This window comes from Hemiscyllium ocellatum, chromosome 7, assembly GCF_020745735.1.
Source record: "Hemiscyllium ocellatum isolate sHemOce1 chromosome 7, sHemOce1.pat.X.cur, whole genome shotgun sequence".
Lineage (NCBI taxonomy): Eukaryota > Metazoa > Chordata > Chondrichthyes > Orectolobiformes > Hemiscylliidae > Hemiscyllium > Hemiscyllium ocellatum.
In genome coordinates this window covers 51,620,509-51,645,217 of record NC_083407.1, presented here as the reverse complement: position 1 = coordinate 51,645,217, position 24,709 = coordinate 51,620,509, and the positions used below count along the sequence as shown (strand labels likewise).

At 39.4% G+C, this 24,709-nt stretch overlaps 1 protein-coding gene across 1 annotated transcript in view; it reads right to left on the bottom strand.

Annotated features, from left to right (window-relative positions):
• LOC132817349 (potassium voltage-gated channel subfamily H member 7-like) overlaps positions 1-24,709 on the bottom strand; it is a 457,758-nt gene that overhangs the window by 235,402 nt on the left and 197,647 nt on the right. The window contains exon 3 of the mRNA XM_060827757.1: positions 3,235-3,391. Within this exon, the coding sequence (XP_060683740.1) occupies positions 3,235-3,391 (157 nt within the window). The remainder of the gene's footprint in view (positions 1-3,234; positions 3,392-24,709) is intronic.

Below are 24,709 nucleotides of genomic sequence, written 5' to 3'. Positions count from 1 at the left end.
GGCATGGTGGCATAGTGGTTAGCACTACTGCCTCACAGCACCGGAGACCTGGGTTCAATACTCGCCTCAGGCGACTGACTGTGTGGAGTTTGCATGTTCTCCCCGTGTCTGTGTGGGTTTCCGCCGTGTGCTCCGGTTTCCTCCCACAGTTCAAAGATGTGCAGGCCAGGTGAATTGGCCGTGCTAAATTGCCCATAGTGTTAGGTAAGGGGTAAATGTAGGGGTGTGGGTGGGTTGCGGGTCAGTGTGGACTTGTTGGGCCGAAGGGCCTGTTTCCACACTGTAAGTAATCTAATCTAATTTTATTTCATTTATTTTATTTATTTTTTTCACTGTTCTGTACCTCTTATTTCTTGATTGCCTCTCTTTCTCTCGCTCCCCACTCTCTCAGCACCTTTTTCCTCTCCTCTTTCCCCTTTGCTACCTTCTGCCCTGTTTTCCATTTTGCCTCTGCTTCACCATCCCCCACCCCCCCCGCCCCCACCCCCACCCCCCATCTCCCACATATTTTGTCATATAGATGACTTCCATCTTGGTCATTCACAGCTCCTAATCTCCCTATAATCTCTCTATGCACTGTCATTATCACCTCTTTACTGCTACCTTTGCTTCTGGAGCCATGACTCGTTTTCCCTCAGCCTAGTATAAATACCTCCCTATTTCTCCCTTTATTTTTAGCTTTGACAAAGGGTCTGTTAGACTCAAAACATCAGCTCTTTTCTCTCCTTACAGATGCTGCCAGACCTGCTGAGATTTTCCAGAATTTTCTCTTTTGGTATTTATATACGTTGACCTTTCATAATATTAATGCAATAACAATCAGACAACTTATTTTTAATTTAGTGTGCTATTGCATTGTCATAAAATCATAAAATGATTGTGGTACAGAAGGAGACCATTCAGCCCATTATGTGTATGCCAATTTTCTGTCAGGAGCAACTTCATTACTGTTACTCTCCCACCATCTGCCCATACCCCTGTATATTCTTCTTTTTCAGAAAACAATTCAATTTTCTTCTAAATTTCTTAGTTGAACCTGCTTCCACAATCATCTCAGACAACGAATCCTTTCTCTACAGCAAACAACTTTTCCTATTTATCCACATAGCTAACATTTTGATCGCTTCAATCATTATTGTTCAACTTTTCTGCATACTTTCCTAATATATCGCCCCTAAGTGTGATGCCAGAAATGGGTGCTCTATTCCAGTTGTGGTTGATGCAATATTTTATACAAGCATATCATAACTTGCTTGCTTTTATACTTCATGTCCCTACTGACAAAAGCCCGGATATTTTACTTGTCTTGTCAAATTCAATATTTTATATGCATATAAAGCAGGGCTCTCTGCTCCTAGCTACCTTGCAAATGTATCTTCACTTTATATTGCCTCGTTGCAGTCTTTCTTTCAAAATGAATGACCTCACTTTGTAAAATTTAATTTCATCTGCCACTTGTCTACCCATTCTATCAACTTGAGTCTGTCCTCTTGATGTTCTGCATTTCCTCCTTACAGTTCACTATATTTACAAGTTTTGTATGCTTCAGACATTTAAAAATTATACCATGTATACTTATACCAAGTTATTAACATATATTGGCCAGAATAGTGTCCTTACACTCACAATAGGTGAATGCTAGCAACCACCTGTAACCACCATTTTTTTTCACCAAATCACAGGATGGGAGCATCACTAGCTAGACAACATTTATTGCCATTCCTAATTTCCCGGAAGGCAGTTTAAGAGTCAGCTACTTTGCAGTGGGTCTGGAGTCACATGTAGTCCAGACCAGGTAAGAATGGCAGTTTCCTTCCTAAAAAACTTTACTGAACCAGATGGGTTTTTCCTGACAATCAACAACAAATTCAAGGTTATCACCAGACCCTTAATTCCGCAAAATTTTATTGAATTCAAACTCCACCATTTGCTGTAGCAGGATTCAAACCTGGGTCCGCAGAACATTATCTAGGTTTTGGGATTAACAGTCCAGCCACAAGATCACTAGGCCATGACTTCTCTTATGAAGCTAAGGAAGATTGAAAAATTCTGGCCAGGCGTTTTTCAATTTCTACTTGCTTAGCACTTTGGATTCAATTCATCCAGTTCTGGTCCCTTATTAACTTAAAATATAGACAGCTTACCCAATACCTCCTCCTAGTTTATTTTGTTGAGTGCTAAATGTTGGCAATCTGGGGATAGTTCCCTTAACATTCTTCAAGATGGGGCATTAGATTTTCTGTGCCCTCCAAGGGGGTCAGCTGGTTCCTTGGTTTAATGTCTCACCTCATATGCTGCAGCACTTGAAGCTGCAACTATCTGACTCATGGGGCAAGAGTTACTTCATGCCATGTCATTTCTATCAGCTTCTTCAAGGCCTGATCATCTAGTCTAGCATGAGGGCTCTTGCATGAAGTATTGTCTCTATCTCTGGGCCAGAAGGTCTGTGCTCATGTTTCACTTATCCCAGTTGAGAGTATGTTGCTGGAAAAGCACATCAGGTAGGGCAGCATCCAAGAAGCAGGAAAATCGCTGTTTCAGGTCAGAGCCCTTCATTAGGACTAAGCTCACTGTCTCTCACCTATCCCAGACTATGTGTCAAAATATATCGAAGCAGGTTGATTAAAATATCTGTAGTCTAGGATGTAACAAATGTTAAAATGTGTTGCTGGAAAAGCGCAGCAGGTCAGGCAGCATCCAGGGAGCAGGACAATCGATGTTTTGGGCATGAGCCCTTCTTCAGGAAAACATGCCTGAAACGTCGATTCTTCCATTCATGAAGAAGGGCTCATGCCTGAAACGTCGATTCTCCTGCTCCTTGGATGCTGCCTGACCTGCTGCGCTTTGCCAGCAACATATTTTCAGCTCTGATCTCCAGCATCTGCAGTCCTCACTTTCTCCTGTGCAACAAAGGGCCTTGGTTCAATTCCTCAGTGAATGACAGGGTTCAATTAAACTACCACAATTACTTTTAATGTTTCTATTCTAGGAAAAAAATCTCTTCTATTCTAGTTCATGGTAAATGAACTAGCACTCCTACTTTTAATTTCTAACACTCCTGGACAGAAATTGTAATAGGAGTAATTTGTTTCATCTGATTCTGTTACAGAAGCAGTGATCACTGAAACACAAAGAAAGTAATCATAGAAACTTGCTTCTACCTGATACATCTCATAAAGTAAATTATTAGTGTCTGTAGTTCAAGTTCAGTGACTGGCATAATTAAAGGGACACTTACGCGAGTCTTTGGTTGGCGACATGTGATTTAAGCTGTCTGGAGACTGTAAGCATTTCTCCTCATCCACAAATTCAAAGTTTATGATGAACATTATGACCACACCTTCTTCATTTTTCACTGGAATTATATGAGTGTTGCACAAAAATGTTGATCCTAAATAATAGAAAAGAAAAGTAGGTCAATATCTCCAAGACAAAGTGAATAAGATCCATGGCTGAGAATGAATAACAATGCAATTCATACTCTTTCGGTTTTTGGCTTTGTGAATGGCAAGTTATATTTGTCTAAATAACAAAAAAGTCCTCATCAGGGAAGTAATGATGGATTGTTGTATAATGATGTTCGAACACTAAAAGGTGGATAGGAAAATCATTTCGGAACAATTTAAAATCGCTTATGTTAGATTTATGAATTTCAACAGATTTTCTTATGGTTTCACAGAGGCACAGAGAATTCCTCTTGTTAACATTCACTTTTGAAATGAATGGTGAAAATAATGGACAGAAATTGTAATAAGAGTAATTTGCTTCATCTGATTCTGTTACACGTCTGACTGATGAGTCGTAGATGTAGCTATCTTTATGCTTATTGTGTATCTTAAAGATATGTCTGCAGGACACACTTATCTGATTTACACTGACAAATTGTAACAGTGTGTTTATAAAGCACAACAATCTTTTGATTTGAGATTCAACATTTTCACTCAAACCTCAGTGGTCTACAAGTTCTCCTTTATAGAGTTGAATACTTTTCAAGGCAGCATGCAGTATAGTCTTTGTTTTATGATTTTTGAAGACAATTTAGAATTTGTATTGCACATTTAGCCAACAGTTAGTCACCAGATGTTGTAAAGTGTCACAATAACACAAATCACGGTATTCCTATTTTGGACCATGTTTCCTAATAAAAGTTGAGAAATTTTATTTTATCTGCATAGCTGTACAATTCGTAGTGATATTCATTATTATATCTAGTTTCTTCATAGCTGTCCATTATTTTTAGCTTTAGTAATAATTTTGTTTGTTTATCTGCCTGTATTTTTATCATATTAATTGAGTTACATGAGCACATTCAATAGGAAATTACAAATGTGTAAGTTAATGAGCTGAAGTAGACCATTCAGCCCATTGAGCCTGCTTTCCCATTCAATATGATCATGGATGATCTGTTTGTGCTTTTCTATCTGCTCCTAATAAACATTGATTTCCTTTGCTTTAAAAATCCATTTTGCTTTAAAAATATTCAATTACCCCAAATCTGAGGGAACATCTTGGTAAATCTCAGGGAACATCTTGGTAAATCTCCTCTGTACTTCCTCCAGTGCAATCACATAATTGCTATGGTGAGACATCAAGGACAACACATGGCATTTCAGTTGCGGCCGAACCAAACCTTTAGACACATGGAGCTTTTTTACAGTAAATGTTTGCAATGTTTTGGTTAAACCACAACTACAGTATTGGATCTAGCTCTGATCACTATATATTTAGGAACAATGTGAGTATCCTTGAGATGATACAGCAAAGCTTTATCAACTTGGGCTCAAGGTCAAGAAATTGTAGCTACATAGCTGGTTTGGAGTCAGAGCAAAAGAGTTTGAAAGGATTTGTCAGATCGGAACAAAATCATGATAGATTTTGATAAGGCGGGCACACTAAATTGTCCTTTTCAGTTGAAGGGTTAAGAAACACAGGTTTAATGTTTTGGCCAAAACATACAGGGGGACGTGAAGAAGAAATTTATGACGAGAAATGACGTGAAACTTAGTGTCTGTCAAGGTGGTGGAAGTGGAGGCAATAGTTCTTATAAAAAGGACATTGGAAGCACATTTGTGGTAAATAAACTTTCACAGCTACAGTGATAGGATGGGGAAATGGGACAGACTGAACTATTTTACATAGGGTTAGTATTGACATGTTGGGCTGAACGGCCTCATGTGATACAAAGGTTTGACTCATTGATAACCGTTGGTTAACAATTCCAATGCAGGCAGCATAGGAACTTTCCATAAATAGCATGCAGCCTAGTACTAAACATACTGTTGACTGACTGCTTGACTCAACAGGAACCTCCAGGTTGTCTGGGGCTAATATGTTTTCAACCTTGCCTGCACTTCTCAAAGCAAGAATGTATTTTGACTATACCAAATGTTGCAAGCAGCCACAGAATATAATCTGACCTACTGGAAGAGTGACTTACAATGCAATCAGGGAAACAGCATGCTCTAAGACTCTCAGATGCTACGACACCCTCATTAACCAAATGCATCACACCACCCTTTGGTCTTGCAAGATTGGGCAAGAGTGAGGGCTGCATCATAGAAACATAGAATCCCCACAGTGTGGAAGGAAGCCATTTGCCCCTTTGAGTCCACACTGACACTTGGAAGAAAAGCATCACATCCAGACCCAGCCACCACCTCCCCCTTCCCCCTTCCCCCTTATCCTTGCAATCCCACATTTATCATGGCTAATCCACCTCACCTGCACATTCCTAGACACTATGGACAATTTAGCACAGCTAATCCACCTATTAGATGTAGGTTGGTTCACTGAGCTAGAAGGTTTGTTTTCAGATGTTTCAGCATCATACTAGGTAATATCTTCAGTGAGCCTCAGGATGAAGCACTGGAGGTGTAGCCCGTTTTTGATGTATATGTTTGGGCTTCCTTGGGTCGGTGATGCCATTTCCTGCAGTGATGTTATTTCTTATGATGATGTCATTTCCTCTTCTTTTTCTCAGGGAGTGGTAAATGGGATCCAAGTCAATTTATTTGCTGACAGAGTTCTGGTTAGAATGCTATGCTTCTAGGAATTCTTGTGCGTGTCTCTGTTTTGGTTGTCTTAGGATGATTGTGCTCTCCCAGTCAAAGTGGTACCCTTTCTCATCCATATGTAAGGACACTAATGAGAGTGCATCATGTCTTTTTGTGGCTAGTTGATGTTCATGTATCCTGGTGGTTAGTTTTCTATGCATCTATGTATCCACCAGGATACATGAACATCAACTAGCCATAAAAAGACATGATGCACTCTTACTAGTAAACTTACATAAAGATGAGGAAGGACATCACTTCGACTGGGACAACACATCCATCCTAGGTCAAGCCAAACAGAGACATGCACAAGAATTCCTAGAAACATGGATTCCAACCAGAACTCTAACAACAAATGCATTGACATCACAACCCAAGGAAATTCAAACATATAAATAGGAAGTGAGCTATACTACTAGTGCTTCATGGGGAGGCTCATTGAAGATATGGTGATGAAATGTCTGAAAACGAACCTTCCAGCTCAGTGAACAAACCTACATCCAGAACCTCAGCCTGAGCTACAAATCTTCTCAAAACTTGCTAATTCACCTAATCTTTGGATTGTTTGAGGAAACTGGAGCACCTGGGGGAAACCCATGCAGACATTTGGAGAATGTTCAAATTCCACACAGACAATCGTCCAAGGCTGGAATTGAATTCGGGTCCCTGGTGCTGTGAGGCAGAGTCATGCTCTCCACTGAGCCACCATGCTGTCTCTGTACCTCTCAAAATATGGGTGTCTTTTGACTAGACCAGATGTTGCAGGTAGCAAGGGAATAGAATCTGGCCCATCAGAATTTATTATTCCATCTGTGGAAGATGGTGTTTGCCATTATCGGAGCAGCCATCAATAAGACCATGGTCAGTGATAAAATTCAAAGCATTGAACTAGATGGTGCCATTTATCTAATCCCCTTTCTCTTTCTCCCGACCCAACAGCCTCTTCCGATTTACAAGTTGCGCATGGTGTGAGCATGCCACTTCCTACTTTTCACCCTTTTCCTCATAACAGCTTTATCCTGTGCCAGTCTCTATTAACTCTACTGACTTCCTCCCCCACCCAACCCCCCACCTCTATCCCACCTCACTATCAATGTAAACACCAACCTTTCCCAGCCACTTTCAGTTCTGACGAAGGGGCACTAGACTCAAAACATTAACTTTGCTTTTCTCTTTACCAATACTGCCAGACCTGTGGGTTTTGCCAGCACTTTCTGTTGTGGCTTCAAATCACCATTATCCACAGTACTTTGTTTTTATTTTAGCAGGATCCATGCGATGACTGCTGAAGCAGTTGAAGTCCATATGCATCAAGGCCTGGATAATATTCAGGCTGGAGCTGATAAATGATAAGTATTTTTCATGTCACACGGTGCCAATAACCCTTTGAAACACAAGAGAACCTAACCATCACTCCTTGACTTTCAATGACAATCCATTGCTGAATACATCAACATCTACATCCTGGGTGTCACCATTGACCAGAAACTGAACTGGGCATGTCACATAATACTGTAGCTACATGAGCAGGTCAGAGGCTGCACATTCTGTGGTGAGTAACTCACCTCCTGTTTCTCAGGTGCATGAATAACACAGATGTCAGAACTGTAATGGAATATTTTATATTTGCTTGGATGAGTGTAGCTCCAGTGACACTCAGGATGCTCGACACTATCCTAGCTAAAGCACCTCACTTGATTAGAGCCCCATCCACAACCTTCAACACTCACTTCCTCCAGCACTGAGACACAATGACTGCAGTATGTGCCATTTACAAAATGGGATTAACCAAGGTCCTTTGGCATCATTGTCAAATCCCATGATCTCCACCATTTAGAAAGAAAATGGCACCAAAAGCACCGGAACACCATCACCGACAAATTTCCCTCAAAGTCACATTTGGGAACAGATTGCTATTTCTTCATTGTCATCGCTTGAACTCTTTCCCAACAGCACTGTTGGTATCTAACCACATAGGCTCCAATGTTTCAAGGTGGTGGCTTACTGCCACATTTCCAAGGGCAGTTAGGGATGGACAATAATTGTTGACCCAGCCAGTGATACTCACATCCTAAGAAAGAATAAAATATATTGCTGCATGAAAATCTAAGATTTTATTCATGTGTTAACGGTACTACAATTGGTTTCATATCAATTTTACTGAAATCAATAATGCCTGCTTTCTAAGGAAAGATGCTTAGCAATACATCCTTAGTAATAGTGAATAGTTTATTATGATTGTTTTTAATAAGAGTTTCATTTTATCAGCACAAAGCTATTTTCAACATAATTATGCCAGTCTGGCTTTTCATGTTTAATTCAAAATTTTAGCTTGTAGAGGTCAATTTTCAAACATTGTTAGTTGTAATTGAACACCAAAATTTTAGAAGATTATAATCCTGAATCATGTTTTGTTTGTTCAATATGTGGTTTCATCAACATGAAAAGTAAATAAAAACACAGAGAGAAATAAACACATTTACTGAAGCCGAATATTTTCATCTGCAGTGGTTCATACATAGATAGACACTTTACTTGTTGTTACCTAATAAAAATCAGTGAAATAAAAAAGATGTTTGAATTGTAAAAAAGTAAATTTAAAATGCTAGCATCTCCCAGAAACGCTTGAAATTTTATATTTTGTACCCATGATGTGTGCATTCTACACCAATACCCAAATTGAGTTTTGTTAGAAAAAAGACAAGCTGTTATAGCATGTTGCCTTTGAGAGCATAACTGTTTTATTCTGTAACACTGCAATTCCATAGTACCAGTTTTGCATTAACATTCAACTTCTTAACTTCATAGCTTGTATATGTACTAGACTTCTGGACTGTAGATGGAAAGAATAGTGATGAAAAGGAAAAAAATATGACAATAGGAAAGTCAGTATGAAAGAGTAAAACACCAAACAATGGAACTCAGAAATAAAAACAGATAATGCTTGAAGTATGCAGCAGATCTGATAGCAATAATGGAGAGAGAAACTAAGAGTTCATGGTCAACATTTCAAGGAACAAATTACTACAGGTGCTGGAATCTGTACTGAAAACAACAAATGCTGAAGATCACAGTGGGTGAGACAGCATCTACGGAGAGAGAGTAGGCTAACACTTTGAGTCTAGATGACTCTTCATCAGAATTCATCAGTCTCTTCATCTGATGAAGAGTCATCTGGACTTGAAGTGTTAGCTTGTTCTCTCTCCATGAATGTTGTCTGACCCATTGCGATCTCTGACATTTGTTGTTTTCAGCCAACATTTTAACCTTGGTTTGTAGAATAGGGAGTGGGCACTAATTCAGCTCACTTCTTTTTCACTGGTTTCTGCACAATTATGATCACAATATAAAATGCTGGCAGCTTACACACATGACACACGCAATTCCCTTTCACCAGCTGACAATGCAGTACAATGAGAACGTTTATGGTCACTCTTTGTTAAAGGGTTATAGGTGTACTTGCCACTCGATGGAATATGACCAAACTCACAGTTTTGGCTGGCTTTCGCATTGACTATCTATTACCAGGGATTTCATGCTGTTGGACTTGCATTTCTTCTTTCTATAAGGCCATATATAAATTGGAGTACATATTGTGCCTTCATTTTTGGAGCTCGAGTTTAAACCAAACATGACTGCTTGGTTGGAAGTCTTTTCTTTCCTTTATATATATGGAATTTATACCAAAATGGTGACTTCTCTGACACTCAATTCTTGTTCATGCAAATGAACTGTATTTACACTTTAAGCATGTGATTTAGGACTTCAGTTAACTCAGCAGTGGAAAGTGGTACTATTGTTATATTTTAATGGGATTTTTGAATTGATTCCATTCACATGATTTACCTTATGATGTCTTAAATGTTCAGTATTCAATGTCATCCAGTCTTTTGGTGTATTCTGTTAAGATACTTTATGAGAAATATTGATTAAGAACCTACCGTAATTGAGTAAGCATTAACATTCTTATCAACAGTTGAGAGTGTGGTGCTGGAAAAGCACAGCAGGTCAGGCAGCATCAGAGGAGCTGGAGAATTGACGTTTTGGGCTCACCATATTTTATCACATATTTTATCTCACGACCCCCTTGGCTCACAGCCTCATTCCTGATGAAGGGCTTTTGCCCGAAACTTCAGTTCTCCTGCTCCTCAGATGCTGCCTGACCAGCTGTGCATTTCCAGAACCACTCTTTGGACTCTAGCATCTGCAGTCCTCACTGTCCCATACTTTGACAACAGAAGAACTCGGAGTCCTGTTTTGCTTCTAGTGCCACACTTTGTTTGAATATGATAGCTAATGTGTAAATGTGTTAATGTAGCAGTGTGTGAAGAAAGTGAAAAGGTAAAATTGGTCATTGTTTCCTTGATATACTTGATTGTTTTGTAGGGGAACTATGCATTACTTGTATGAGTGATGAAGTAACATTTAATTTGATAGTTGATCTGATAATCTCATAAAAAGGAATAAAATTGATTGGAATCACGCCAAATCTATCCAAGCTTCAATTATTGCTACCTATATCAAACATCTTAGATAACAAGATTAATGTCTTGTTCACAGTTCTGAAGAAGGATCATGAGATCTGAAACATTAACTCTGCTTTCTTCCCACAGATGCTGCCAGACTTGCTGAGTTTTGGATGGCGTCATTTCAAACGAACCTTCCAGCTCAGCGAGCAAATTTACATCCAGAACCTCAACCTGAGCTACAAATCTTCTCCAAACTTGCTGTGTTTTTTTCAGACGCTTCAAATAATGTTTCTGATTTCCAGCATCTATACTTATTTGGGTTTTTTTTCAAGATTAGCATCTTGTTCATTGTGATAAATCACATCAGTTCTGTGCCTAAGTGTATGTTTAGTTATATTTGATTTACAGATATGATGAATAATATGCCATTTTGTTAAATATTATGAATGCATTAATCATAGTTTCATCATTATTTCATTAAAAATGCAATGAATGTCTAACTCAGTAATCTATTCCAGTTATATTTATGAGGTTGGTTCCTAAGACATTTTGACTTAATGTACAACATGTTTATTATAAATTGTATATAGTTTTGTAAAATATGTAAGTGCAGTTTAAAATGTAACTAATTTACATATAACACATATAGATCCACACTGGGAGTTAAAAGAAAACAACATTTTCATGAAAAACATTAAGTAATTCTAGGTGGCAGCTAACTGATTAAAATGCATATTTTGTTCAGGCAACCAGAAATTATACAATTAGAATGGATTAATTTTCCTGTCAGTTATATGAGTTTACATCAAGATTTTACACAAGAAATGAAATAAGACTAGATAATTTACTCTATCAAATTGATATTTAAATCAGTTGTCCAAATTCTGATTAAAACAAAACGCGTTTCTTATTCACTGTCAATTCTATAATGTGCTTTTCAATCAGTTGAACGCATTGTCTTCCACAATTGTGCATTCTTTCATAACTCATGTCATGACACCAGCTGCGCAATGCAAGTAGTGCAGACAATTTATTAAGTAGTTTCAACAGCAGGATTATTTTACCTGCAGCAAATTCCATGATTTACAAATAAAAGGTTGCATTTATAGCCTCTCCCACTTTGACAGTGCTCTATTAGGAAACATTGGCAATAAGGAAATTTGACATGAATATTATCTTTCAAGCTCTTATTAATGTGAATTTTAATGGCACTGACAAGACTCCTTGAATGATGGGACAAAGCAGATATCAAGCCAATGTACCTTATCCCATACAGCAGAATAACTGGACGTGCAAGGTCCTTTACTTTGAGAGATATATGGTTGATAAACAATATTTGCCACAGTTTTGTTTTGACGTTGAAACCTACATAAAGCTGCCAGTATTATTCACAGCAACTGAAATTCAATATTCTGGGAGCTAAGAATCACAAACTACAGATTGATGGGATGGTTAATTGCATTGTGCTGCAACAAACGTGTTAGGACTGTTTACTAACACTAGTAGCGATGGTAGATTACTGTCTTAAATTTTTATTCAAGTTCACTGTTATATCTTACAATGATTCACAGGTGTAACCTATAGATAACATTAGTGTTTTAGAGTTCTCTCAGTATTTGTGGTCAAGTACACATGAAAACAGATTGTCTTAAAATTGGTTGCGAGTTATGTGTGCAACAACAATGCATTCCAATCTCCTCAATCTTTTATGGATGCCTGTCAAATCTTATGACCAAGTGAATTTCAAGACACAAACTGGTCATATTCTGAATGTCTGGTGCAAATATCTTCCAACTGGGGTTGTTTGGTTGGCAAGGTTTCTCAACAGTATATGAAAGTGCTTTTTGGACCTCTTAAATAAGTTTTTTTCTCAGTTGTTTTTTTTTAAAAAGACATGCTTACTGTGATCTGCTTTCATTGTGCAATAAAAATGGAAAAGATTTCTCATTCCTTGCTTAAACATCCCATATTTGCTATGTATTAATGTTGGCTAAATATGTTGAAATGTTAAATTATCAGGCATAAAGAAACAAAGAGCTTATTTCAACATTTAGGTCCTGATTATTTATATTGATATAAGTTAAATTATGCCCATTCGAATTTGGGCATAATTATAATAAAATTGGAGACTGGACTTTCAATTTTAGTAAAATAGCCACAGCTACAGTTGAAATTTGGGCTGCAACTTCTGAATTGCAACCACTGAAGAAATACCAAAATGTTAAATATTTTTACCACAGTCTGGCAGCAGAATGATTGTCCATTTGTAATATCCTATTTGCATTTGAGCTGGAAGAGAGAAAGCTTTTGAGTTTACTATATATTCACTTCCTCAAATCTCTTTTTGCTTTTAATTGCTTTTAATTTAGATAATTATTTGACAATGTTTATTTTTGGTGCCACTATTTCTTCACTGATTGCTTAACAACTTCATCTCAAATATTATTCAATGCTTCCAAAGCATCTTTACATATACAATTGTCTCATCGGGACGGTGATAAACTGAAAAACAACTTTCACGTTATAACTAAGTTAAGAATTATTCTGTTCCTTGCCCCTGTAGGACAAAGTACAGACATTTGTCTATTGTCATTTTTGATAAGTTACATGGAGGGTTTCTCTTCATAAGTACTGCTGAGATTTCTTGCACTATCATCCCAAACTTGCACCTTAAAGTGTACGCCATATACCAATGGTGCCCCACTTGTCCTACTCTCCCAGTTGCTGTGGGCAGAAGTCCTATCACTGCCAGAATCTCCTGGGATTCCTATCATGGTGCCTTCTTTAAAAGGCTATTGTGCATCCAGTCAAAATTTGGCAGTCTGGAGCTTCCCTGTATAGTTCTATTAACATATCCCAGGCATGGTGGATAGTAGGGTACTTGATGCTGTGCTTCGTGAACAAGGACCTGGAGATCTGGCGGATGGCGTGCAGCAGGAGAGGGCTGTCCTCTTTCCCCAGAACTGGCTGAGGAGGTCACAATCCCATATGCTGCCATCCTCTTCCCCAGCAGGGGCGGCATGGTGCCTCAATGGTTAGCACTGCTGCCTCACAGCATCAGGGACCTGGGTTTGATTCCACCCTCAGGCGACTGTGTGGGGTTTGCACATTTTCCCCACGTCTGTGTGGGTTTCCTCCAGGTGCTCAGTTTCCTTCCACAATCCAAAGATGTGCAGGTTAGGTGAGTGGGCAATGCTAAATTGCCCATAATGTCCAAGGATGTACAGGCTAGGTGGGTTAGCCATGGGAAATGTGGGGTTAGAGTATAGGGTAGGGGTATGGACCTAGGTGGGATGCTCTTCGGAGGGTTGGTGTGGACTCAAAGGGCCGAATAGCCTGATTCCAAATTGTAGGGATTCTATAATTCCACTTGGGTCAGTGTGATCTCAATAGTCTATAGAAATAGTGGCAGCATAGGAAGAACGTCAATGATCTTTGCTGCCCCACAAGTTTAAGCACCACCATTTTTTTCTCTGCTGTGTCACTCCCTCTTTTTCACTGTCTGCTACTCCACCCTCCAACATCCCGAATACTAACCATGCATCAATCTGCCTACCCACTCACTCATCAATCACCTCAACCGATTTCCCTCATCTGCATCAGCTCTAACAGCTCTGCTAGCCACTTTCATTTCACTTAATCCCTCTCCTCTATCTCCTTCCAGGAGAAACTGGCTAATAATCACATGGAGAGAGCCAGGACAGGTGGTGGGATGCCGAATATTCAATTCCTCAGCCCCTACATGGCCCTGGCTTCCAAGAACTGGTTCAGTACTTGCAGAAATGCTGAAAGTTCTATGTCCTAACAACCAAGTAAGAAGCATTGTCCATTTCTGTTTTACTCTCCCACTACCACCACACTGAACGTATTATTTGGGTATTCAACTGCTACCCTTTGCAACCAATGCATTCTTTCTTTTGTATCCTCCAGGTACTATTGCCATCACCATGGTGTCGGCAGCCAACTTGATGGTACCACATGGTATTTCTCCTTCCCCTCTGTGAAAGAAAGTGCAGGTGCCTCAGAGGAACCCCTCATATGACTGCCTTGTGCTCTCTCTCAGCTCAGATCCTGAAACCTCAATCAGTACAGTAGCTAGATTAGAGTCAGGTGTACTTGCTGATGAGCAAATCAAAGCTGCATCTCTGTGGAAGGTACTCCCAATTCTAATCTCTCTGTATCAATGGCCCAGGTCATTGCCAGCACTCAGAGGACTGTGGAAACCAGGCACTTGCTCAGCTCCAGTGGAGAGTACCCCAGGGTGTCAGCAATTTACAACTTCCTACAAACTTATTTTTTTATTTCAGGTTTTATTTCAACTTTACAAAGAGACAGGTGCTAGGTTTGTCTCTGGAACTGGGAAAATGTGCACAAAGGTTGCACGACTGCACCATTGTTGCTGATACCATCCAGCTGAACGGCTGGACAGGTTGATGACTGCCATGGAGAGCCAGGTCCAGCACTCTCAGAGTCTGCTGATAGATGCACAGACCTACACTCTAAGATTCTAGCACCAATAGCAAGATGACAGCAAGGCAATGGACCCTATCTCAATCCAAGAGCTCCTTCCTTACAAAGAAACAGAGCAGTGGCAGTGGATCCCAGCTCAGTTGAAACCAGATTAAGGACCCTATCAGCAGACTCTGAAAGTGTTGGACTGGCTCCCCATGGGCCATTAACCTGTCCAGCTGTTCGGCTTGATGGTAGCAACAGCAATGGTGCAGTTGTACAGAATGTAGGGCTGATCGAAGCTAATGGCATTGACAGGGAGAAGGTAATCTATAGATTTGAAGGTTCACTAACCTCCTCGCCCCCACCTCCCCCATCCCCTCACTGCCTTCTCAATCAGTTAGGAAACCTCCCTCCATGCATCAACAGTAATTGCTATGCCATCTATTTTCATCTCCCATAATACCTGTGTCTTTCTCAGTCCAGGAGTAAAACAGCCCACAAGGTCAAGATTAAGTGATGTAGTCCCTGTCATTCAGCTCCTCACTCCTTATAAGCAGAAGTTCCTGACTTCAATTGCCTTGGAACATGACGAGGACTGATATTAGAGATTGCCCTTGACTGACTGAGCTAGAATTCTCTGACTGAAAACCATCCTCTGAACTGGACTGATTACAATCATGGCATACTCACTGGCTTTATTTCTGCACTGAAAGGCATAGTGATACAGCAGTAATTTGGTGCTGGTATCTTTGGCTGAGGGGGCAATGTGCAAAAAGGTAATGCAAGGAAGGGGATGCTAATGAAAATCCTGATCAGCTCAAAGTGAGAGAGCAATGTGACAATGTTGGGCTTTTGTAACTAGGCTTTAACAAACAATAATGAGCATTAATTGGGAATTCCCCACTCCTGAAAATCTCATCATGCCATTTGGGCAAACTATACAAGATGCAACAAAATGATCTTGACGTGAACTGGACTTGTTGAACACTTATCTCTCCATAGCCCACATTAATCGAAGCCTAGTAAGATTGTACTCTTTTTTTTAAGTCCAGATTGAAATAATAAACTACATTTAGATTTCTCATTTTAAGATCCTGAAGGGTCTTGGCAGGATTGATGCTGAGAAGATGTTTTACTTGTGGGATAATCATGAACAAGGGGACATAATTACAGAATAAGCGGACATTCATTTAAAAGTGAGATGCAAATAAATTGCTTCTTCCAGATGGTAGTGAATATTTAAAATTCTCTACCAGACAAGTGTGGAAGGTAAGTCATTGAAATTATTGAAATAGAAGGCAAATATCTTCTTGAAATATGGATGTGCTGAGGCATATGAGCAGCTGGAATGAAAGAGGATCTGAGGCCTGGGGCAGATCAGCCATGAACACATAGAATGGCAGCAGAGGCTGAAGAACTGAATAGCCAACCTCTGCCCCGTTTCTTATATTCTTTTATGATGTACGATGCACATCAGCAAGATCATGTGGAATTTCTGATGTGTTGCCATCCATGGGAATTTAACAGTAAATTAGAGTTATGATGGCCATTTTCCATTGGTAGGATCTTACATGCTTGTACCTGAACCTCAATTTAGGTGTGAAGATTTGGGAGAGGTCCATGAGAATTCCTTTCACAGTTATCCAAGAAATGTTCAGCAGTTTAAAACGGCTGGATAATTCCATTCCTGAGATCCCCTAATCTCCTCCACCTCACCATTCAATTAGCCCTGACCATGTGACTATTCCCCCGTTCGACTACCTTCGTGACTCCACTACTATCCCGAACCATGAACCAATCCCTCCAATCAACTACTTACTCATCTACCCACTCATGCCTCCATCAATTTCCAGATTATGGCAGCTCCATTCGGGGCAGAAGGGTGGGGCAGAGGGGCATGTCCTTTTTTTCCATGACTCTATTCTGCTCACAGGAGTTATATGGGAGATGCTGCACTGTTCATTTGTTTATCAGCTGGGATTAGAAGATCCATAACAAATGGGCAAGTATGCCCAAATATGTGAGAGCAGCAGCAATGCACACACTGCTCCTGCTGACTAGAAGATTGCGTTATATAAAGAACAAATTATTTCCTTTACACTAAAGGCGCAGAAGTTCTTACATAGAAAAGGAGAATACAGGAACAGGAATAGGCCATTTGGCAATTTGAGCCTGTTCTGCCATTCAATATGACCATGGCTGGTCATCCAAAACCCACTTTCCGTTTTCTTCCCACATCCTCTAATTGCTTACATCCAAAAAAAACAATATCCACATCTTTCTTGAAAGTCTTCAATATTTTGTCCACAACATTTTGTGTGGCAGAGAACTGTACACTTTCTAGGTGAAGAAATTTCTCCCTATCTCAGTTATAAAAGGCCTTATCATTCTCCTTATCCTGTGACCCCTGGTTCTGGACTCACCAGTCATTGAGAACATTCTTCCTGCATTTATCCTAGCTAATTCTGTTAGGATTTTATAGATTTCTATGGTGATACCCTATATTATTCTAAACTCCAGTGAAAATGATCCTAACCGATCCAATCTCTCCACCTACATTTCAGGAATCAGTCTGATAAACCTTCGTTACACTCCCTTAAAAGTCAGAACATCCTTTCTCAGATAAGGAACACCAAACTGCCCATGATATTTGAGGTGTGGTTTTAGTAAGGCCCTGCACAGCTGCAGCTCCTGTACTCAAATCCTCTCATTACATGGGGGCCAACATATCACTTGCCTTCTTCACTACCCTACTGCATCTACTTTCAATGGCTTGTGTACCAGGACATTGAGATCACGTTGCATTTCTCCCTTTCCCAATCTATCATCATTCAGGTAATCATCTGCCTGACTATTTTTGCTATTAATGTGGATAACCTCATATTTATTGACATTATGCTGCATCTACCATGTATTTGCCCACTTGCTTGATATGTCCAAAGCACACTGAAGCTTCTCTGCATCCTCCTCACCGTATACCCTCTCATCTAAAGAACAACTTGTTGATTAATAAAGAACTTTGTTAATTAATAAAGGATCCTGTTAATTAATAAAGAAAACAAACCTATTTAATCAAATGATATAAGCAAAGGAAGAATTTGCACTTGTGACATTGGAAGCCTAACATTGAGAAAGAATTTTATTTTTCATCAGTAAATGTCTTTACTTCAAGCATTAAAACTAATTAAAAATGTTCTTCAGTACAATTGACTAAAATTAAATAAATTTTGAGAGTGAACAGTCTTTAATTCATGTAATATTAATTAATCAATATTGCAATGTAAATTTCACAGTTAGAACAATACTCTGAGACACAGTAGTTAAAGCATCTTGAATTACACCTCACTGTTAGTGTCAGGTGAGCCAGCTCACATGTTGTATTTCCATACCCTTCTTCACAAAAGACATTCCTTGTAACCATTAAAATTTATACCATTTGCAGGATTAGTTTAACTTTTCTGTTACTGAGTTCCAGAGCCGTGTCTCTGACAAACTGAGCTTGTGTTTCCTTTGGCAGTTCTTTCTGCAATTAATAATTGACAATGCTTTCTCAAATTTATTTACAAAGTGACCATTAGATGATACAGACCTTAAAGACACTGATTGAATAATGCAATAGCTGTGACCAAATGGGTTGTCTGGATGCTTTAATCTGTGTTTTCTCTTACTGACTGCATCTGTCTTTCCCATTGCACATTTTACAGAGCTGAGCCAATGGTTTAATGGGATAAAGCTTTCTGTGATCAATAAAATTACAAGTATACAAAACAAATCCCATGATTGGGATGATGACTTGTTTTCTGACTGCACACACTGTCATCTACAAGTCAACTTAAATCCATCACCTGATCTCAGACATTTAACTTTAGATGCCTTCATCTTGTCTCCTTCATGTCTTGTGTCAATAACAAAAAGTAATCTCATCTGACATCTTGCCATACCTTTTTCTTGTGTCCATTTACATATACATTTTGACTATGCGCCAGATCCAAGACTTCTTATTTCTACTTTCTTTTGTAGTTCATTTTACTTGGTCTTTCTCAGGCTCTCAAATGTTTCCTTTCCTTTTGCCACCTAATTATACCATCTTTCATTTCTATCCTCTATTTTTCTTCCAAATCTTGAACAAACACATTACTGTACTTCTGCTGTCCCATTCTCCTCCTGCCCTTCCAGGTTTGAATCTACCTTTAGTAGCTTCATATCTAACTCAGAATTTCTCTTGGAATTTTCCAAAAGGCTTACCAAGTCAACATTATTCAGCAGCATCATCTATCCAGCCCCAATCTTGTCAACATTTCCATTCATCATGTCTACTGAGAATTAACCTGATGAAACCCTTTCCCATCCTACTAAACCCAACTGCTTACAGTACCCCATCCACTTCACCAGCAGATGAACACTAACAGCCCTTGCTTCCATTTCCTTCAAAATGTACAATTGTTCACAAATAGAGTTCTTAACATCTTCTATTTACTTATTGCAATGTAATTTACTAATGAATATTTAAAAGTAGTTTTTCACTACTGGTGCTGTAAATTAGCCATTAGTTAGTGTTTTCTGTAATCTCTGTAACATTTGTGTTTTCCAATACTATATTTAATTATCTTTTTCTAAATACAGTTATTACTATTATAAGACTGTCACTGAAATTCAGTGCTGACATTAGCTGATGTTCTGAAGAAATTTCTCTGCTGTATCTTCTCTATTACTGACTTCGTTCTTCAGAGATAAGAAGGAAAAATGCTGGAAACAGGAAAGTATAATCATGTATATTGTCAAAAGAAATGTAACAATTTATACAAGTTTATTATCTTCAATTCTCTCTATGTGCTAGTAGGATTATATCACAATGATTTGAATATGTAAGAGAAATGAACATTTCTTCCATAATGTTAGTTGAAAACAAACTTGTTACAGTTAAATTACCTGCTAGGAATGGACCACCAGCCCTTTGTTTAAGATGGCTTTGTGGCCTCAGCTTTATAATGGGAGAATGTCTGCTATCATAGCAAATTTGAAGTAGCAAATTTTCTCAGGCTAGGAAAGCAAAAAAGGTCAACCTAATTCTTACAGAACTGTCATAAAAATGCAACTGCAAAGTTTTAAGATGAAATCAAGTAAATTAGAAATCTTGCTCACCAAGTGAAATTTATCCTAAGAAAAAGCATCTGTCTACTAAACCATTAATCTTAACTTTGACGTATCATGTAGAAATGATACGTAGGAAAGGAGGTTTGACATGCTTAAGGCTCAGGTAAGTGAGTTAAAGGTGCTGTGTAGGAATCAAAATTCCACCAATTAAGTTATTAAATCATGTGGAAAATGGAAGCAGTCCATCTCCTGTCATGCACTTCTTGGTTATTGTTTCTTTTTTTGCCTGAAGGAAAAATAAGACACCATTTTGCAGTCCAAGAAATCAAGTGGCATTATTCCAGCCACCAGAGGGCTCTCTGAACTGCTCCAGGAAATCACCTCTCACCCATCCATTTTGCAGAGAAGTATATAAATTTCCAGACAAAAGAGTAGTAAAGAGTTGATCCAGCAGCATGAGAAATATTGTCCTTACTCAAGGAAAGGGCAGACCATGTGACACTGCATTGACCATGTACACATATTAAACAAGGCATTCCTTAGAGTAAGGCAGAGTGAGAGGAATGCATTACAGGAATGCTGCTGAGACACATAGTGAAAACATTTGATAATGCTTTATTATTTACCACACTAGAACTTCAGTTTTGCAACTGGACTATGTATAGCAGTTTTAATAGCATTCTTAAATTGCCAAAAAAAACTTTGAATATCCAGGGAAGCGAGTGTAATTAATAACAAACTTCTTCTGAACAGTGTTATGGTTTGTTAATTAACGTATCAATGGAAAATCCTGCCTGCATTCTTTTAACAAAAGCCATTAACCTGTTTATATAAGTAACTACTACAATTGATGACAATGCTTATGAAGGCATGGAATAGCATTCAAAGGACATTAGATCCATAAATGGACATTTAAGTTTTAGACCAATAATGACCCTGAATTTCCTGGCCATTTTGGCTTAGAACAAGCTCAGAACATATGGGCTAAATTTTCCCATATTTTGGCTAAATGGCAATTTCAAAGATTTTCATGGAGGATCTTCCTTCACACTTTCTTCACACAGTGTTGAACAGTGCACTTTATTAATTACATAGCTTATCTCCACGGCACGACTGTTGCAAAATTGTGTGCTCAGCAGGGGTGGTGATATTCATTGGTGCTGGGATCTTTTAGGCACCATATTTAAACCACAGCTTTGCACCATTTCAAACACTACAAGCCAGGAACTGCCTTTCAGACTTTGTGTTGTATAATTCCAAATACCATGGCTTAGTTGGCTTTGTAGGTAGGGACTTGGAGGTCCTGTGGATAGGATGGTGGAAAAGAAGATCATACTCTTTCCACAGGACCACCAGAGCAGACGATAGGATCATACACAACCACCTTGATCTGAAGTAGCCACGCAGGTCAACATGGTGTTCACTGTACAGGAAATTGTGCAGCCATGCTACAAGAAGGTTAATGACCTTCTGAGTTCCTCAAGAGCAAAGTGTCATCATCTTTTATCTGCTATCTCATTCTCCCATTCACTCTGTTATTGTTCCTATTTTCCACTCAAGGCTTTTGGTTGACCAATTTCAATTTTGCATGGCTCTCAGCCACCACCCCATCACTGCCACCAACCCCATTCTCTACCTTGGTTGACGCAACCTTTCTGCCCTTTGTGCTTCCTACCTACTCAGTTGAGACAACTCACCACCTTTCCTGACTGAGGATAGATCAGCTCACTGCATGACCATCGTCCCCTTGACTGGATTAAGAATGACTCCACTTAGGCTTTCAGAGGGGACTATTTGCTTGAAACACACACAGGCTGACATGAGGACCTAGAGGAAATACCATTGTGCCGCAGCTACTTAGTTACTGCTCTGACGTTCGATTGGTGCCATCTAGCTTCTCATTTGCACCTGGTAGAATAACAACTAGCATGGAACTGAGGTGAGGTAAAATAATAATGAGATATTGCAAATAGGGTGCCAGCATCTTACCAGTAAGATTCCCAGCTAGTTGTTAAAATTTTAGAGAAGGTTGCAGACTTTTTTCTCTTGGCATGAGAATCTCACTTTTTTCCCTCTTGCCATACACTCCCAGGTTTCTTACCATTGCCCACATCATTCAGAGGCTGGAATATGTTCACACTGTATGTAGAATGATGGGGCTGCTAGTTCAATCCACAGTAAACATTTGATTTCTAGACTGGGAAGCTCACATGGGGATCAGCTTGACAGCCAAGTTCTGCTGGTGTTAATTTATATTAGGAAGGCTCCTCTTGGTTTCCAGTGTCTTTGGGCTGCCATATCCTCAAGTTGTTCAAACCTTCCACTTATAAGTAGAACACTGCTATTTGATTCATGTGTGGAATGGAAACTCCCCACAAGGGTTTCCCTTTCACTTCTTCTCACCTAGGGCCTGTACACTTACAATAAGACATCCCTGCTCCTACACTCAAACCCTCTTGCTATAAAGGTGAACAAACCAATTTCCTTTTTCACTGCCAGTTGTACCTGCATGCTTATTTCAGAGACTCGTGTACAAGAATACCTAGGTCTTGTTACGCCGGCCCCTTTTCCAATCTATTGCCATTCAAATAATAATCTGCCATCCTGTTTTTGCTACCAATGTGGATACCCTTTTATTTATGCAGATTAAGAGGTAAAGTTGCTCACTTATTAGAGAAGGATGACTGACACCCATACCTCAGGCAAGAAACAATGTTGAGAAGGTAGGACTTCCATGGACATCTCAGCCGGTAATTGTCCAACTCACAGCTCACCTTCCCACCCCGATTTGTGTCAGCTGAAAATTTTGACATATTACATTTGGAATCACTACAGTGTGGAAGCAGATCAATTGGCCCATCAAATCCATGCTGACCCTCCGAACAGCATCCCACAAAACTTACATTTCCAATAGCTAATTCACCTAGCCTATACGTCCCTGGACGCAATTAGCAATTTAGCATGGCGATCCACGCAACCTGCACATCTTTGGACTCTGGGAGGAAACTCACGCAGACGTGGGAAGAATGTGCAAACAATACACAGTCACCTGAGGATGGAAGTGACCCCGAGTCTCTAGTGCTGTGAGGCAGCAATGTTAACCACTGAAACATTGTGTCAACCTTCAGTTTCTTCACTGAAATCATTAACGTATACCATCATTAACTGGGGTCTAAGCAATGATCCCTGCAGTACTCTATTAGTCACCATCTCTTAGAAAAAAGACCTTTTTATTCCTAACCTTGGTATCTTGTTTGCCAACTAGTTTTCTATCCATGTCTGTATATTACCCCTATTCTCACATGCTTTAATTTTACATGTTCATCTCTTCTGTGACGCCTTATCAAAAGCCTTCTGAAATTCTATGTAAACCACATCCACATACTCCTTCTTATCAACATTACTAATTAGACACTTGAAAAATTCCAGTAGATTTGTCAAGTATGGTTTCCCCTTTGTAAATCTAAATGAAAGGTGTTGTCAGATGGTAGCAAACTCCAAGCTGATAAAAATTGAGTTAGAGGCTGAAATGCTGATTTTGTTAAAGGGATTCAGGCTCATGAGTGTCACAGTGGTTAGCACTGCTACCTCATAGTGCCAGAGACGTGGGTTCAATTCCTGCCTCAGGCAACTGTCTGTGTGGAGGTTGGACATTCTCTCTGTGTCTGCGTGGGTTTCCTCCCATGGTCTAAAAATGTGCAGGTTAGGTGAATTGGCCATGCTAAATTGCCCATAGTGTTAAGTGTATTGGAATGGGTCTGGGTGGGTTGCTCTTCGGAGAGTTGGTGTGGACTTGTTGGACTGAAGGGACTGTTTCCACACTGTAAGTGATCTAATCTTATACTTATTGGACAATTTTTAAGTAAATGATTGGCAATTAAAGCGTCAGCTAACATTCCTTAATGATTTTGTATGGAATTTTGGAGGTTCACACTTGACCTGAAACTCTTTTACCAACTGACTGGAAGCAAAATGTCATTGCAGGGAATTTTCAAAGCTGTTTAAAAGATATACTCTGTTTTATTGTTCTCTGGGATCCTTTCTCAAGATCCATCAATGCTTTACTGACATTTCATTCTCTTGAAATTATATGACAACATTAACCAAAAAGCTTTAAGCTCAATCTTATTGGACACCTTTAGGAGTCAGTGGGTGTAAGGGAATGCTTGATCAACTGAATCTTGCTGGGAATCCCTCTTGGTTTATATGAAGAATGGGATAAAGATGAATCACCAGATAAATCGGTACATATTGTTAAAGAAGCGAGAAGGTGAGTTAGATTTCTTCCCTCCTCAGGTACAGGGCTTTCCTCTTTTCTTGGACTTTGTAGAATCATAGATTGCCTACAGTGTGGAAGCAAGCCATTTGGCTCATCAAACCCACATTGATTATCCAAAGGGCAATCCACTGGGATCCACCCGTTATCTTATCCCTGTAACCTTGCATTTCCTATGGCTAATCCACCTACTCTGCACATCCCTGGATACTATGGGCAATTTATTATGGCCAATCCACCCAACCTGGACAGCCTTGACTAGAAATTACAGTGCCATGTTCAAGAACATATGGCTCCCCATAATTTGTCCTTGAGCCTTTCTGAAACAGGCTGTGTGTCAGCCAGGACATTCCAATCCCTCAAGT